The sequence below is a fragment of the Pseudophryne corroboree genome, chromosome 5, assembly GCF_028390025.1.
Source record: "Pseudophryne corroboree isolate aPseCor3 chromosome 5, aPseCor3.hap2, whole genome shotgun sequence".
In the NCBI taxonomy this organism is placed as follows: domain Eukaryota; kingdom Metazoa; phylum Chordata; class Amphibia; order Anura; family Myobatrachidae; genus Pseudophryne; species Pseudophryne corroboree.
The window spans coordinates 831,626,837-831,644,516 of record NC_086448.1 but is presented as its reverse complement, the minus strand read 5'-3'; the positions used below and the strand labels follow the sequence as shown (position 1 = coordinate 831,644,516).

The 17,680-nt window shown below is 48.0% G+C and overlaps 1 protein-coding gene across 1 annotated transcript in view; it reads right to left on the bottom strand.

Moving 5' to 3' along the window:
• LOC134928620 (vasoactive intestinal polypeptide receptor-like) overlaps positions 1 to 17,680 on the bottom strand; it is a 279,693-nt gene that overhangs the window by 69,964 nt on the left and 192,049 nt on the right. The window contains exon 6 of the mRNA XM_063924545.1: positions 816 to 948. Within this exon, the coding sequence (XP_063780615.1) occupies positions 816 to 948 (133 nt within the window). The remainder of the gene's footprint in view (positions 1 to 815; positions 949 to 17,680) is intronic.

Genomic DNA, 17,680 nt, shown 5'->3' with positions numbered 1-17,680 from the left:
TGTGGGCTACATGCAGAAGCAGCCAGCAACTGAGCACCTGGGTAACACCATGCTGCACTGCAGGGGCAGATGTAACATGTGCAGAGAGTTAGGTGTAAGAGGGACGTGTCCTAGCTCAGAGCTACATTGCAGTGTGAGAATAAAGCTGCCCAGCATGTGTGGGCTACCTGCAGAAGCAGCCAGTAACTGAGCACCTTGGCAACACCATGCTGCACTGCAGGAGGGGGCAGATGTAACATGTGCAGAGAGTTAGGTGTGGGAGAAGCAGACAGTATTTACCTCACATGCAAGCAATATATCTATTTGCCCCTCTTGCAGTGTAACATGGTTTGCTACAGATACATATACAGTATAAATATATATATATATATATATATATATATATATATATAATAATTATTATTATTTTTTGCTCCCAACTGAAAATCAGCCCCTACTGTATACACCTGTAATATACACGCTTAGGTCTGGGGAGTTGGGGCTGAGGAGGGAAGTAATGCTGAGGAGGTAAGTAATGCTGAACACCAGCTGTATGTATGTTACTATCGCAGCTATACTAAATGCTGGTATTAAGATTCCCCATTTTTATAGAAAACAGTACAAATGAATGTGCAAAAACGGGAAGAATGGGGCGGTGCATCACACACATCCTTATCACCACGAGGTAATATGTATGCCGGTACTTACAGTGGAAGCCGCCATGTTGACGACAGAACCAATACCCATCAGAAAGTTGCCCCAATGCATTCGGACCTTTCCCTGGTCCTCTCAAATTAAAATGAGAACTGTAATATGACAAAAAGCGCTTGACTTACCGTGCCCGGCGAGCAGTGGTCCAACGGTCCGCTTTCAAAGAGGACGATGTCCTTGACGAATACTGCGACGGCGCGCATGATGAACGACATAAACAGGTGCATGTGGATGTAGTTCCGGGTACAGTGCAGCTTCCTAAGACAGGGAGGGGAGATGGGAGAACGTTACTCGGTCGCCCCAAACAGCGCAAATTGTCTAACTAATACAGGGGGAGTGGTTTCAAACCTTCTAAAGGAGGTCAGGGGGCCACAGTAACCAATCAGCTTGTAGTTCTCATTTATCAAGTACTTTCTATAGAATGACAGCTAGAAGCTGTTGCTATGGGCAACTTTTCCAACAGTTGTGTTTAGTAGGTTAGAAACCTACCTTATCGGTGAAACCTTATTGTGTCTATGTACTAAGCCTTGGAGAGAAATAAAGTACCAGCCAATCAGTGCATAGCTGTCATTTTTTTTAAACACAGCCTGTAACATGGCAGTGAGGAGCTGATTGGCTGGTACTTTAGCTCCATCCATTTTATCTCCACCCAAGGCTTAGTAAATAGACCCCATCTCCCTCCACTTTAACTCTCTCCAAAGCTTAGTACGTAGACCCCCTGAATTATTTTGCAAATCCCTTTATGAAATAACTTCACATATAATTACTATCCTTATACAGTATATTAATTATTGATTTTCCTTACATTTGTTTATTTTGTACAGTAATATATTACCAGACTCAGGGGTCTATTTACTAAAGCTTCTAAAATTGAAAAGTATTGTTGTTGTTGCCCATAACAACCAATCAGATGCGGTCTATCATTTTCTAGGATGCAATAGAGAGCTGATAGACAGAATCTGAATGGTTGCCACGGGCAACATCCGCACTTTCCATTTTTAGAAGCTTCAGTAAATTTACTCCTCGGTGTCTTTTCATGTTCGCGTGGCCTGAAATATGTTCCTATTTTTCTTTCTTTCTGACCAGACGGGGTTATGATCATCCCGGAAAAATAAAAAAGGTTCAATTCTGAATCCAGAAGGATCACGCCACCTGACAGAACGTTTATATGGAGAACGCAGAAGCGCCTTTCCCTGGCGCCGTCTCCTCGGAGCTCTGCATTTGGTATGCATGAAGGTGGCGGAGATTGTGTCAGAGTCTTCTACGGCGAGTCCAGAGATAAAGAGGCTTCACTCTAAGTGTCAGGGAATACCAAGGTGATATATCGCTAGACACCTCTGACAGGCGGCCGGCGCTGGTCTCTGCCGTCAGCATGAGGGATCCAGTCTGCAGGGCAGGGTGAGGGTCGGTTACATGGGGAAAACCGACTGTCTATTGTAGTGAAAGTTCCACAATAGCCATTGTTAATCCATCAGCAGAAGCGCATATCGTTAGAAGAGACGCCTGAGTGCGTTAGGGCAAAAGCACGACGTTCTTTATTTTCTAATGGCCATTAGTCGGTGTAAGAGGCACCCAAGGGTCATTAGCCGCAGTATAATCCTCTTATCTGCAGCATGAATGAACGGCAATCACTTAACGCCGCCATTGGCCGGCTAATCGTTACATAAGTGACACAGGTGCATCTGTAGAATGACACTTGCTCGCCGCGTTCCATTTCTGAGACACCGCATTAATTGCAATTCATGACCAAGGTCATAAACAGACAGCGTATCTATTACACTGAATTGCTTTATTCACCAGCGGTGCAGGCTGGCAGATGCTTGGCTCTGGCAGATAAAGATTATGAATCATCTGCCACTTGTTATAAAGTGCACGGCAGTATTTACTGGCCAGCGGCTTATACCGCTGCTAATGAGTCCTCTGCTGTGCACAAGAGACAGGTTCCTCTGCAATGGACTCACTCTGCACCTGAGTCACCCATTTCTTGGGATTCAACTGCTGTATGAAAGTATGAAAAAGCAGCAGGAAGCGTCTTGCATGTTTGTGTGTTCCACTGCGGCGTCCAAAGGCGCAGCATTGGATCATGCGTGACCATCGGCCATCTAAGTAACCCTCAGGTTATACAGCTGTTCATGCTGCAGAGGCCAATGAAGATGCATCCTGCAGAAAAGCCACAAAGCTATCCAACCAAACCCTGCTGCATCATCCTGCAGACCAGCCATAGAGCTATCAAACCAAACCCTGCTGCATCATCCTACAGACCAGCCATAGAGCTATCAAACCAAACCCTGCTGCATTATCCTGCAGACAAGCCATAGAGCTATCAAACCAAACCCTGCTGCATCATCCTAAACACCAGCCACAGAGCTATCCAACCAAACCCTGCTGCATCATCCTACAGACCAGCCACAGAGCTATCAAACCAAACCCTGCTGCATCATCCTACAGACCAGCCACAGAGCGATCAAACCAAACCCTGCTGCATCCTCCTACACACCAGCTACAGAGCTATCCAACCAAACCCTGCTGCATCATCCTACACATCAGCCACAGAGCTATCAAACCAAACCCTGCTGCATCCTCCTACACACCAGCCACAGAGCTATCACACCAAACCCTGCTGCGTTATCCTGCAGACCAGTCACAGAGCTATCAAACCAAACCCTGCTGCATCATCCTACACACCAGCCACAGAGCTATCACACCAAACCCTGCTGCACCATCCTACAGACCAGTCACAGAGCTATCAAACCAAACCCTGCTGCATCATCCTACACACCAGCCACAGAGCTATCACACCAAACCCTGCTGCATCATCCTACACACCAGCCACAGAGCTATCACATCAAACCCTGCTGCATTATCCTCCAGACAAGCCACAGAGGGGTGGTCTTCTGTATGCCGGCGGTCGGGCTCCCGGCGCTCAGTATACCGGCGCTGGGAGCCCGACAGCCGGCATACCGACACTTATTTTCCCTCGTGGGGGTCCACGACCCCCATAGAGGGAGAATAAAATAGTGTGGCGCGCGTAGCGAGCCACCGTGCCCGTAGCGTGGCGAGCGCAGCGAGCCCACAAGGGGCTCATTTGCGCTCGGAACACTGTCGGTAAGCCGGCGGTCGGGCTCCCGGCGCCGGTATGCTGGTCGCCGGGAGCCCGACCGCCGGCCAGCCGTAGTGAACCCGCCACAGAGCTATCAGACCAAACCCTTCTGCGTCATTCTGCAGACCAGTCACAGAGCTATCACACCAAACCCTGCTGCATCATCCTGCAGACCTGCAATAGAGCTATCACACCAAACCCTGCTGCGTTATCCTGCAGACCAGCCACAGAGCTATCACACCAAACCCTGCTGCGTTATCCTGCAGACCAGCCACAGAGCTATCACACCAAACCCTGCTGCATCATCCTACAGACCAGTCACAGAGCTATCACACCAAACCCTGCTGCGTTATCCTGCAGACCAGCCACAGAGCTATCACACCAAACCCTGCTGCGTTATCCTGCAGACCAGTCACAGAGCTATCACACCAAACCCTGCTGCGTCATCCTGCAGACCAGCCACAGAGCTATCACACCAAACCCTGCTGCGTTATCCTGCAGACCAGCCATAGAGCTATCACACCAAACCCTGCTGCATCATCCTACAGACCAGTCACAGAGCTATCACACCAAACACTGCTGCATCATCCTACAGACCAGCCAGAGCTATCAAACCAAATCCTGCTGCGTCATCCTACAGACCAGCCACAGAGCTATCACACCAAACCCTGCTGCATCATCCTACAGACCAGTCACAGAGCTATCACACCAAACACTGCTGCATCATCCTACAGACCAGCCACAGAGCTATCAAACCAAACCCTGCTGCATTATCCTACAGACCAGCCACAGAGCTATCACACCAAACCCTGCTGCGTCATCCTACAGACCAGCCACAGAGCTATCACACTAAACCCTGCTGCGTCATCCTGCAGACCAGCCACAGAGCTATCGAACCAAACCCTGCTGCATCATCCTACAGACCAGCCACAGAGCTATCACACCAAACCCTGCTGCATCATCCTGCAGACCAGTCACAGAGCTATCACACCAAACCCTGCTGCATCATCCTACAGACCAGCCACAGAGCTATCACACCAAACCCTGCTGCGTCATCCTACAGACCAGCCACAGAGCTATCACACTAAACCCTGCTGCGTCATCCTGCAGACCAGCCACAGAGCTATCGAACCAAACCCTGCTGCATCATCCTACAGACCAGCCACAGAGCTATCACACCAAACCCTGCTGCATCATCCTGCAGACCAGCCACAGAGCTATCACACCAAACCCTGCTGCATCATCCTACAGACCAGCCACAGAGCTATCACACCAAACCCTGCTGCATCATCCTACAGACCAGCCACAGAGCTATCACACCAAACCCTGCTGCGTTATCCTGCAGACCAGCCACAGAGCTATCACACCAAACCCTGCTGCATCATCCTACAGACCAGCCACAGAGCTATCAGACCAAACCCTGCTGCATCATCCTACAGACCAGACACAGAGCTATCACACCAAACCCTGCTGCATCATCCTACAGACCAGCCACAGAGCTATCACACCAAACCCTGCTGCATCATCCTACAGACCAGCCACAGAGCTATCACACTAAACCCTGCTGCATCATCCTACAGACCAGCCACAGAGCTATCAGACCAAACCCTGCTGCATCATCCGGCAGACCAGCCACAGAGCTATCAGACCAAACCCTGCTGCATCATCCGGCAGACCAGCCACAGAGCTATCAAACCAAACCCTGCTGCATCATCCTACAGACCAGCCACAGAGCTATCAGACCAAACCCTGCTGCATCATCCTGCAGACCAGCCACAGAGCTATCAGACCAAACCCTGCTGCATCATCCGGCAGACCAGCCACAGAGCTATCAAACCAAACCCTGCTGCATCATCCTGCAGACCAGCCACAGAGCTATCACACCAAACCCTGCTGCATCATCCTACAGACCAGCCACTGAGCTATCACACCAAACCCTGCTGCATCATCCTGCAGACCAGTCACAGAGCTATCAGACCAAACCCTGCTGCATCATCCTACAGACCAGCCACAGAGCTATCACACCAAACCCTGCTGCATCATCCTACACATCAGCCACAGAGCTATCAGACCAAACCCTGCTGCATCATCCTGCAGACCAGCCACAGAGCTATCAAACCAAACCCTGCTGCATTATCCTGCAGACCAGCCACAGAGCTATCACACCAAACCCTGCTGCATCATCCTGCAGACCAGTCACAGAGCTATCACACCAAACCCTGCTGCGTCATCCGGCAGACCAGCTACAGAGCTATCACACCAAACCCTGCTGCATCATCCTACAGACCAGCCACAGAGCTATCACACCAAACCCTGCTGCATCATCCTACAGACCAGCCACAGAGCTATCAGACCAAACCCTGCTGCGTTATCCTGCAGACCAGCCACAGAGCTATCAGACCAAACCCTGCTGCGTTATCCTCCAGACCAGCCACAGAGCTATCTAACCAAACCCTGCTGCATCATCCTGCAGACCAGCCACAGAGCTATCACACCAAACCCTGCTGCATCATCCTGCATCCCAGTCACAGAGCTATCACACCAAACCCTGCTGCATCATCCTACAGACCAGTCACAGAGTTATCACACCAAACCCTGCTGCATCATCCTGCAGACCAGCCACAGAGCTATCACACCAAACCCTGCTGCATCATCCTACAGACCAGCCACAGAGCTATCAAATCAAACCCTGCTGCATCATCCTACAGACCAGCCACAGAGCTATCAAACCAAACCCTGCTGCATCATCCTGCAGACCAGTCACAGAGCTATCAGACCAAACCCTGCTGCATCATCCTGCAGACCAGTCACAGAGCTATCAGACCAAACCCTGCTGCATCATCCTACAGACCAGTCACAGAGCTATCACACCAAACCCTGCTGCATCATCCTACAGACCAGCCACAGAGCTATCACACCAAACCCTGCTGCATCATCCTACAGACCAGCCACAGAGCTATCACACCAAACCCTGCTGCATCATCCTGCACATCAACCACAGAGCTATCAAACCAAACCCTGCTGCATCATCCTGCAGACCAGTCACAGAGCTATCAGACCAAACCCTGCTGCATCATCCTGCAGACCAGTCACAGAGCTATCAGACCAAACCCTGCTGCATCATCCTAGAGACCAGTCACAGAGCTATCACACCAAACCCTGCTGCATCATCCTGCAGACCAATCACAGAGCTATCACACCAAACCCTGCTGCATCATCCTACAGACCAGCCACAGAGCTATCACACCAAACCCTGCTGCATCATCCTACAGACAAGCCACAGAGCTATCTAACCAAACCCTGCTGCATCATCCTGCAGACCAGCCACAGAGCTATCACACCAAACCCTGCTGCATCATCCTGCACATCAGCCACAGAGCTATCTAACCAAACCCTGCTGCATCATCCTGCAGACCAGCCACAGAGCTATCACACCAAACCCTGCTGCGTCATCCTGCAGACCAGTCACAGAGCTATCAGACCAAACCCTGCTGCATCATCCTACAGACCAGTCACAGAGCTATCACACCAAACCCTGCTGCATCATCCTGCAGACCAATCACAGAGCTATCACACCAAACCCTGCTGCATCATCCTACAGACCAGCCACAGAGCTATCACACCAAACCCTGCTGCATCATCCTGCAGACCAGCCACAGAGCTATCACACCAAACCCTGCTGCATCATCCTGCAGACCAGTCACAGAGCTATCACACCAAACCCTGCTGCATCATCCTGCAGACCAGTCACAGAGCTATCACACCAAACCCTGCTGCATCATCCTGCAGACCAGTCACAGAGCTATCACACCAAACCCTGCTGCATCATCCTACAGACCAGCCACAGAGCTATCAAACCAAATCCTGCTGCGTCATCCTGCAGACCAGTCACAGAGCTATCAGACCAAACCCTGCTGCATTATCCTACAGACCAGCCACAGAGCTATCACACTAAACCCTGCTGCATCATCCTACAGACCAGCCACAGAGCTATCAAAGCAAACCTGCCCTTTCCCCCTGGAAAGTACCCTAAGTCTTCCCTGCCCCGTACCCTAACCCTCCTTTGTGGGTGCCTAGACCTAACCCTCCCTTCCCCGCTGCCTAACCCTAACCCTCCCTGCTTATTGCCTAACCCTAACTTCCCCATCTAAGTGCCTAAACCTAACCCTCCCTCTCTGGTACCTAACTATACCCTTTCCGTCCCTGCACCCGGGATTCTGTCTGTCTGTATTTTGACACCGGAATCTTGACCACCGTCGTTATTTAGACGCCGGGTTTATGGCGTCGGTATATCGACCGCCGGGATCTTGTCATACAGGAAATTAACTGCATCCGCTATAGTCATTATGCTCAGATCCCTCAAATATTACACAGGATCCATAATATGATGACGTAATACCCAAGGGGCAACATCCATCTTTTCAGTTAATGCTGAATGCAATAGATCCCTAACAACAAAAAAATTAAAATATACAAAATATTTATTGTGTCATTTAATAATGAAGCAAAAGGAAATAAGTGTAATAAGTGTACTGATTCACCTAGCGAAGTATCTGTATCACCCCAGCAGTGATTCGCACTGGGAGACATAGGGGGTCATTCCGAGTTGTTCGCTAGCAGATTTCGGTCGCAGCGCAGCGATCAGGCAAAAAAATCGGCACTTCTGCGCATGCGGCACAATGCGCACGCGCGTCATACTATTACAAAGAACAATGTAGTTTCACACAGGGTCTAGCGAAACTTTTCAGTCGCACTGCTGGCCGTAGAGTGATTGACAGGAAGAGGGCGTATCTGGGTGTCAACTGACCGTTTTCAGGGAGTGTGTGGAAAAACGCAGGCATGCCAGGAAAAACGCAGGCACGGCTGGGCGAACGCAGGGTGTGTTCGCGACGTCAAAACAGGAACTGAACAGTCTGAATGATCGCAAGCGCTGAGTAGGTCTGGAGCTACTCTGACACTGCACAAAATTATTTTGTAGCCGCTCTGCGATCCTTTCGTTGGCACTTCTGCTAAGCTAAGATACACTCCCAGAGGGCGGCGGCTTAGCGTTTGCACGGCTGCTAAAAGCAGCTAGCGAGCGAACAACTCGGAATGACCACCATAGTACTTACTGTATACTATATGCAGAATCTGGTTTCCAGAACATGCAAAATATACATTTAATAACAATGCACTAAGGAATGTATTAAACAATAACAGTAATGGTATTAAGAGCCAGCCTCTTCCTCTTGCTATACCCAACTGTGTTTCATCCGTCTTATCAACCACAACGTTGTGCAAAGGTGTCATTATTATTTAATAATTATTGCACTTTGCTCCAATATCCTCCACACCTGACTCCTGTAACGTCCCCAGATCCTGACAGCTTTATGTGCATTGGGGTACCTCTCCCAGGTGACAGGTGACATTGGGAAAGCAGCTGTGCCACCCCCTCAGCTTTGCACCCTGGGCTGCAGCAATGGTCGCACAACCCTCCTTACCAGCGCATTTCTCTTTGCAAGGAGACTAGCGGCATAATAATTATACAAGCTCTGTCGCTACTCTGAGACATGTGAGATAGAGAGGCGCCACCCTTCTAAGTAACAGAGCACACGTAATGCTGAACTAATTCATATACAGAAGAACAGATATTTCATGTACACTATGTAATATGACTTTTTTTGTGTATTACCATTTAAAAAGTTGCTAATTTCACAAGACATGATATAACTATATTACTTTATTGTTTTCTGAAATTGTCAGCCATGTATTTTGATCATCAGAATTTATTTCTATCGCTGCGGGATGAAGCTCCGCAGAACTCTACGCATTACAGCTTTGGACAGTAGCTGTGTGTTATAGTACGGCATGACAATAGATATACACAACTCTCTGCAAAATAAAGTACAACAATGAAGTTGGGAGTGCATACATAAGCTAGCGAATAATGTAATCTAGAGGTGGAAAGCCGTTTTAGTATGCCAAGAGCAGAACTGGGCTATCGGATCCCCTCTAACAAAATATTCTGTTGCATAATGCACCTTGCCATAATTCAGAGTCTGGGGTTGGAGCCAGAGTTAGTTCCATATTTTGTTACGCATTAACAAATTCAATGTTTTTGGATACTACGGAAAGAGACAGTATAATGGAGCTAAGCTTTAAATAATAGTAAATATTGCCTATTCCAGCGCTGTTGGCGTGAATGAATGTGTTCTTGTTTCAAAATATGATCCATATCTACATAAGAATTAAAATCGAGCTTAGTTCCTCAGAGTACAATTGCAGAGCAATAATCCAACGTCAACGACACTATATCCCACAGTGAGGAAATACGGTCCCCACCAGTGGGGATTTATAAGTCATTGTGCGCGCTCTTGGCGGGAAGGCTGTAACCAGGACTTGTCACCCAGCGCTGATCTTAATGAGCTCACACGTGAAATAGAGGAATATTCGGAGATATTCTCATTATCGCACAGAAATTACAGAAGTCGGGTCGCTGGAATGTTCTAGATTTTTATTGTAGAATAATGTTTCAAATAGAAGCATAAAGGGACATTACTTTAAAGCAAGGGAAACTAACCTTTATTTTCTACACTAGAATTCTTAGCCCCACGCTTGAGCCTGCACATATTGTATATACAGTGAATATTTTTTACAGTATTGTGTGAAAAGGACACATGGGGTAAAATGTGCTGTTCAGTGTGACTCTGGCTTTCTGTGGATGGGGAAACCCTCTCCTCCCCTCATCACAGAGAGAAAAGATGCATTGCTGAGCACTTAGACCAGTTCTGGCCCCCCAAACCTGTGAGAGGGCGCACATTTACCTTCATTTAAGCAATAAAAGAACACAGAGCCAAAATGACCTTTGCACCCCAACGTCATCCGTATATCCCCCAACGTGGCCGTCAGGCCCCACATTATGCTCCAAAATTCTCCCACTTGCTCTAAGACCCCATACGCTACAAAATGTACCCACATAACCCTAAAGCTCCATATACCTACAGATCCCACGTGTACCATAAACACCGCCATTTACCCCAACATGCCACACAGAACCCCACCCCATGCTTCCACTCTGAGTACTAATGACCACCTACTATTCACCTAGCTAATTACACTAATTACATCACTCATTTCCACTTATAGGGGGTTATTGAAAGATGGCTGTCACAGTACACCTGCTGCAACATCTCTGGTTGTGTGTGAACACGCTAATATGTGCGGAACATTGCTGGTAAAGGGTCGTTCAATGTTGTACATTATACTACGCTGACACATTATAACAGTATATAATAAGATTTTACTTACCGGTAAATCTATTTCTCGTAGTCCGTAGTGGATGCTGGGGACTCCGTAAGGACCATGGGGAATAGACGGGCTCCGCAGGAGACTGGGCACTCTAAGAAAGATTTAGTACTACTGGTGTGCACTGGCTCCTCCCTCTATGCCCCTCCTCCAGACCTCAGTTAAGGAAACTGTGCCCGGAAGAGCTGACATTACAAGGAAAGGATTTTGGAACCCAGGGTAAGACTCATACCAGCCACACCAATCACACCGTATTACTTGTGATAACCTTACCCAGTTAACAGTATGAACAAACAACAGAGCATCAACCAATGGAAGCCAACATAACATAACCCTTTATTAAGCAATAACTATATACACGTATTGCAGAAAGTCCGCACTTGGGACGGGCGCCCAGCATCCACTACGGACTACGAGAAATAGATTTACCGGTAAGTAAAATCTTATTTTCTCTAACGTCCTAGTGGATGCTGGGGACTCCGTAAGGACCATGGGGATTATACCAAAGCTCCCAAACGGGCGGGAGAGTGCGGATGACTCTGCAGCACCGAATGGGCAAACACAAGGTCCTCCTCAGCCAGGGTATCAAACTTGTAGAATTTTGCAAAGGTGTTTGAACCCGACCAAGTAGCAGCTCGGCAAAGCTGTAATGTCGAGACCCCTCGGGCAGCCGCCCAAGAAGAGCCCACCTTCCTTGTGGAATGGGCTTTCACTGATTTTGGATGCGGCAATCCAGCCGCAGAATGAGCCTGCTGAATCGTGTTACAGATCCAGCGAGCAATAGTTTGCTTTGAAGCAGGAGCACCCAGCATGTTGGATGCATACAGGATAAACAGCGAGTCAGTCTTTCTGACTCCAGCCGTTCTGGTTACCTAAATCTTCAAAGCCCCAGACTACGTCAAACAGCTTGGAATCCTCCAAGTCACAAGTAGCCGCAGGCACCACAATAGGTTGGTTCAAATAAAAGGTGACACCACCTTTGGCAGAAATTGCGGACGAGTCCGCAATTCTGCCCTGTCCACATGGAAAACCAGATAGGGGCTTTTACATGACAAAGCCGCCAATTCTGACACATGCCTAGCCGAAGCTAAGGACAACAGCATGACCACTTTCCACGTGAGATACTTTAGCTCCACAGTCTTAAGTGGCTCAAACCAGTGGGATTTCAGGAAACCCAACACCACGTTAAGATCCCAAGGTGCCACCGGTGGCACAAAAGGGGGCTGAATATGCAGCACTCCCTTAACAAACGTCTGAACCTCAGGCAGTGAAGCCAGTTCTTTATGAAAGAAAATGGATAGGGCCGAAATCTGGACCTTTATGGACCCTAATTTTAGGCCCATAGTCACTCCTGACTGTAGGAAGTGCAGGAATCGACCCAGCTGGAATTCCTCTGTAGGGGCCTTCCTGGCCTCACACCAAGCAACATATTTTCGCCATATACGGTGATAATGCTTTGCTGTCACGTCCTTCCTAGCCTTTATCAGCATAGGAATAACTTCATCCGGAATGCCTTTTTCCGCTAGGATCCGGCGTTCAACCGCCATGCCGTCAAACGCAGCCGCGGTAAGTCTTGAAATAGACAGGGCCCTTGTTGCAACAGGTCCTGTCTGAGAGGCAGAGGCCATGGGTCCTCTGTGAGCATTTCTTGCAGTTCCGGGTACCAAGTCTTTCTTGGCCAATCCGGAACAATGAGTATTGTTCTCACTCCTCTTTTTCTTACAATTCTCAGCACCTTTGGTATGAGAGGAAGAGGAGGAAACACATAGACCGACTGGAACACCCACAGTGTTATTAGTGCGTCCACAGCTATCGCCTGAGGGTCCCTTGACCTGGCGCAATACCTTTTTAGCTTTTTGTTAAGGCGGGACGCCATCATGTCCACCTGTGGCAGTTCCCATCGATTTGCAATCTGCGTGAAGACTTCCTGATGAAGTCCCCACTCTCCCGGGTGGAGGTCGTGCCTGCTGAGGAAGTCTGCTTCCCAGTTGTCCACTCCCGGAATGAACACTGCTGACAGTGCGCTTACGTGATTCTCCGCCCAGCGAAGAATTCTGGTGGCTTCTACCATCGCCACCCTGCTCCTTGTGCCGCCTTGGCGGTTTACATGAGCCACTGCGGTCTGACTGGATCAGAACCGGTTGGTCCCGAAGCAGGGTCTCCGCTTGACTTAGGGCGTTGTATATGGCCCGTAGTTCCAGGATATTGATGTGAAGGCAAGTCTCCTGCCTTGACCACAGCCCTTGGAAATTCCTTCCCTGTGTGACTGCCCCCCACCCTCGGAGGCTTGCATCCGTGGTCACCAGGACCCAGTCCTGAATGCCGAATCTGCGACCTTCAAGAAGGTGAGCACTCTGCAGTCACCACAGGAGAGACACCCTGGCTCTGGGGGATAGGGTGATTAACCGATGCATCCGAAGATGTGATCCGGACCACTTGTCCAGTAAGTCCCATTGGAAGGTCCTCCTATGGAACCTGCCGAAGGGAATGGCCTCGAATGATGCCACCCTCCTTCCCAGGACTCGAGTGCAGTGATGCACTGACACCTGTTTTGGTTTTAATAGATTCCTGACCAGTTTCACGAGCTTCTGAGCTCTCTCTATCGGGAGATAAACCCTTTTCTGGTCTGTGTCTAGGATCATGCCTAGGAGAGGCAGATGAGCTGTAAGAACCAACTGCGACTTTGGAATATATAGAATCCAGCCGTGTTGCCGTTTCATTTCCAGAGAAAGTGATACGCTGTTCAGCAACTGCTCTCTTGATCTCGCTTTTATGAGGAGATCGTCCAAGTACGTGATAATAGTGACACCTTGCTTCCGCAGTAGCACCATCATTTCCGCCATTACCTTGGTGAATATTCTCAAGGCCGTGGAGAGACCAAACGGCAACGTCTGAAATTGGTAATGACCATCCCGTACCGCAATTCTGAGGTACGCCTGATGAGGTGGATAAATGGTGACATGAAGTTATGCATCCTTTATGTCCCGAGTCACCATAAAATCTCCCCCTTTCAGGCTTGCAATAACCGCTCTTGGCGATTCCATCTTGAACTTGAACCCTTTCAGGTATATGTTCAGAGATTTTAAAATCAATATGGGTCCGACCGAACCGTCTGGTTTCGGGACTACAACATGGTCAAATAATAACCCCCTCCTTGTTGAAGGAGGGGAACCTTGACCACCACCTGTTGAAGATACAATTTATGAATTGCAGTTAACACTGTTTCCCTCTCGTGGGGGGAAGCCGGCAGGGCCGTCGGTGAGGGGGCATCTTCTCAAAGTCCAGCTTGTATCCCTTAGACACAATATCTATTGCCCAGGGATCTAACAGGGAGTGAACCCACTTGTGGCTGAACTGACGAAGGCGTGCCCCCACCGGGCCTAGCGCCGCCTTGCGGTGGATTTTTGTAGAGGCCGGGGAGGACTTCTGTTCCTGGGAACTAGCTGTGTTGTGCAGCTTCTTTCCTGTGCCCCCGCCTCTGGCAAGAAAGGACTTTCCTCGGACTTTCTTGTTTCTTTATTCGAAAGGCTGCATTTGATAATGTCGTGCTTTCCTAGGCTGTGCAGGAATATAAGGCAAAATATCAGAATTACCAGCTATAGCTGTGCAGACCAGGTCCGAGAACCCTTCTCCACACAATCGTCAGCCTTCCACATGCCTCTTAAGTCGGCATCATCTGTCCATTGCATATTCTACAGGACACGTCAAGCAGAAATCGACATAGCTTTGACTCTAGGACCCAGTATACTCATGTCTCTTTGGGCATGTTATATATATATATATATATATATATCACTTAAGAAGGCATCTTTAATATATATATATATATATATATATATATATATATATATGCATACTAGGGTCTCGATCTCTGCTGATAAGGTACCTGTCCACGCTGCCACAGCGCTATAAACCCATGCCGACACAATCGCCAGTCTGAGTAGTATACTAGAATGTGCACGCTATCTGCAGGATCCCTGAGAATAGCTAGTGCTACCTTCTGTGCAAACAGGACACCCTAGGGGAAGATTCTCAACACATCCTGGCCCTAGTGGGGAAAGGATACAGCCTGAGAATTCTCTTGTGGGAAGCTGCCGTCTCTTGTCTGGAGATTCACGCTCTTTTTCCTCATGAGAGGAGGGAAATTTACCTCAGCATTCTTCCCCTTAACATGTGTACCCTTGTGTCAGGGACAAATGAGTCATCAGTGATATGCAAATCATCTTTTATTACAATAATCATATATTGAATACCTTTCAGCCATCTTGGCTGTAACTTTGCATTATCGTAGTCGACACTGGAGTCAAACTCCGTGTCGATATCAGTGTTTATTATTTTGGATAGTGAGCATTGAGAGACTCTGAAGGTCTCTGCGACATAGGGACAGACATGGGTAGATTTCCTGTCTGTTCTCTAATCTTTTGTGCAATAAATTCACCTCAGCACTTACACATATCCAAACAGGTGTCGGCGTTGTCGACGGAGACACCCTCTCACACACATATTTGCTCTATCTCCTCCTTAGGGGAGCCTTTTACCTCAGACATGTCGACACACACGTACCGACACACCACACACACAGGGGATGCTCTATTTGAAGACAGTTCCCCCACAAGGCCCTTTGGAGAGACAGAGAGAGAGTATGCCAGCACACACCCCATCGCTATATGACCCAGGAATCACACAGTAACTTAGTGTTAACCCAGTAGCTGCTGTTTATATTGTTTTTACGCCAAATTTATGTGCCCCTCCCTCTCTTTTTCACCCTCTCTATCGTGCAGGGGAGAGCCTGGGGAGCTTCCTCTCAGCGGAGCTGTAGAGAGAAAATGGCGCTGGTGAGTGCTGAGGAAGAAGGCCCCGCCCCCTCAGCGGCGGGCTTCTCCCGCGATTTTGTGTAAAATTAATGGCGGGGGCTCATACATATAACAGTGTCCAACTGTATATATGCTGCTTTTGCCAGGAGGTACTTAATTGCTGCCAAGGGCCCCCCCCCTGCGCCCTGCACCCTACAGTGACCGGAGTGTGTGGGTTAGTGTGGGAGCAATGGCGCACAGCTGCAGTGCTGTGCGCTACCTCATGTGAAGACAGGAGTCTTCTGCCGCCGATTTCGATGTCTTCTTGCTTCTGCCGGCTTCTGTCTTCTGGCTCTGCGAGGGGGACAGCGGCGCGGCTCCGGGAACGGACGACCAAGGTTAAGATCCTGTGTTCGAACCCTCTGGAGCTAATGGTGTCCAGTAGCCTAAGAAGCGCAACCTAGCCGCAGTTAGTAGGTTTGCTTCTCTCCCCTCAGTCCCTCGTAGCAGAGAGTCTGTTGCCAGCAGAAGCTCTCTGAAAATAAAAAACCTAACTAAAATACTTTCTTATTAGCAAGCTCAGGAGAGCCCACTAAAAGCACCCAGCTCTGGCCGGGCACAGATTCTAACTGAGGTCTGGAGGAGGGGCATAGAGGGAGGAGCCAGTGCACACCAGTAGTACTAAATCTTTCTTAGAGTGCCCAGTCTCCTGCGGAGCCCGTCTATTCCCCATGGTCCTTACGGAGTCCCCAGCATCCACTAGGACGTTAGAGAAAGTTACATTATCACCAGTCAGTACGCTGACACATTATAACAGTATATAGTTACATTATCACCAGTCAGTACGCTGACACATTATAACAGTATAGTGTTACATTATCACCAGTCAGTACTCTGACACATTATAACAGTATATAGTTACATTATCACCAGTCAGTACGCTGACACATTATAACAGTATATAGTTACATTATCACCAGTCAGTACGCTGACACATTATAACAGTATATAGTTACATTATCACCAGTCAGTACGCTGACACATTATAACAGTATATAGTTACATTATCCCCAGTCAGTACTCTGACACATTATAACAGTATAGTGTTATATTATCACCAGTCAGTACGCTGACACATTATAACAGTATATAGTTACATTATCACCAGTCAGTACGCTGACACAATATAACAGTATATTGTTACATTATCACCAGTCAGTACTCTGATACATTATAACAGTATAGTGTTACATTATCACCAGTCAGTACTCTGATACATTATAACAGTATATTGTTACATTATCACCAGTCAGTACGCTGACACATTATAACAGTATAGTGTTACATTATCACCAGTCAGTTCTCTGACACATTATAACAGTATAGTGTTACATTATCACCAGTCAGTACTCTGATACATTATAACAGTATATAGTTACATTATCACCAGTCAGTTCTCTGACACATTATAACAGTATAGTGTTACATTATCACCAGTCAGTACTCTGATACATTATAACAGTATAGTGTTACATTATCACCAGTCAGTACTCTGATACATTATAACAGTATATTGTTACATTATCACCAGTCAGTACGCTGACACATTATAACAGTATATTGTTACATTATCACCAGTCAGTACGCTGACACATTATAACAGTATAGTGTTACATTATCACCAGTCAGTACGCTGACACATTATAACAGTACATAGTTACATTATCACCAGTCAGTACGCTGACACATTATAACAGTATATAGTTACATTATCACCAGTCAGTACTCTGATACATTATAACAGTATATAGTT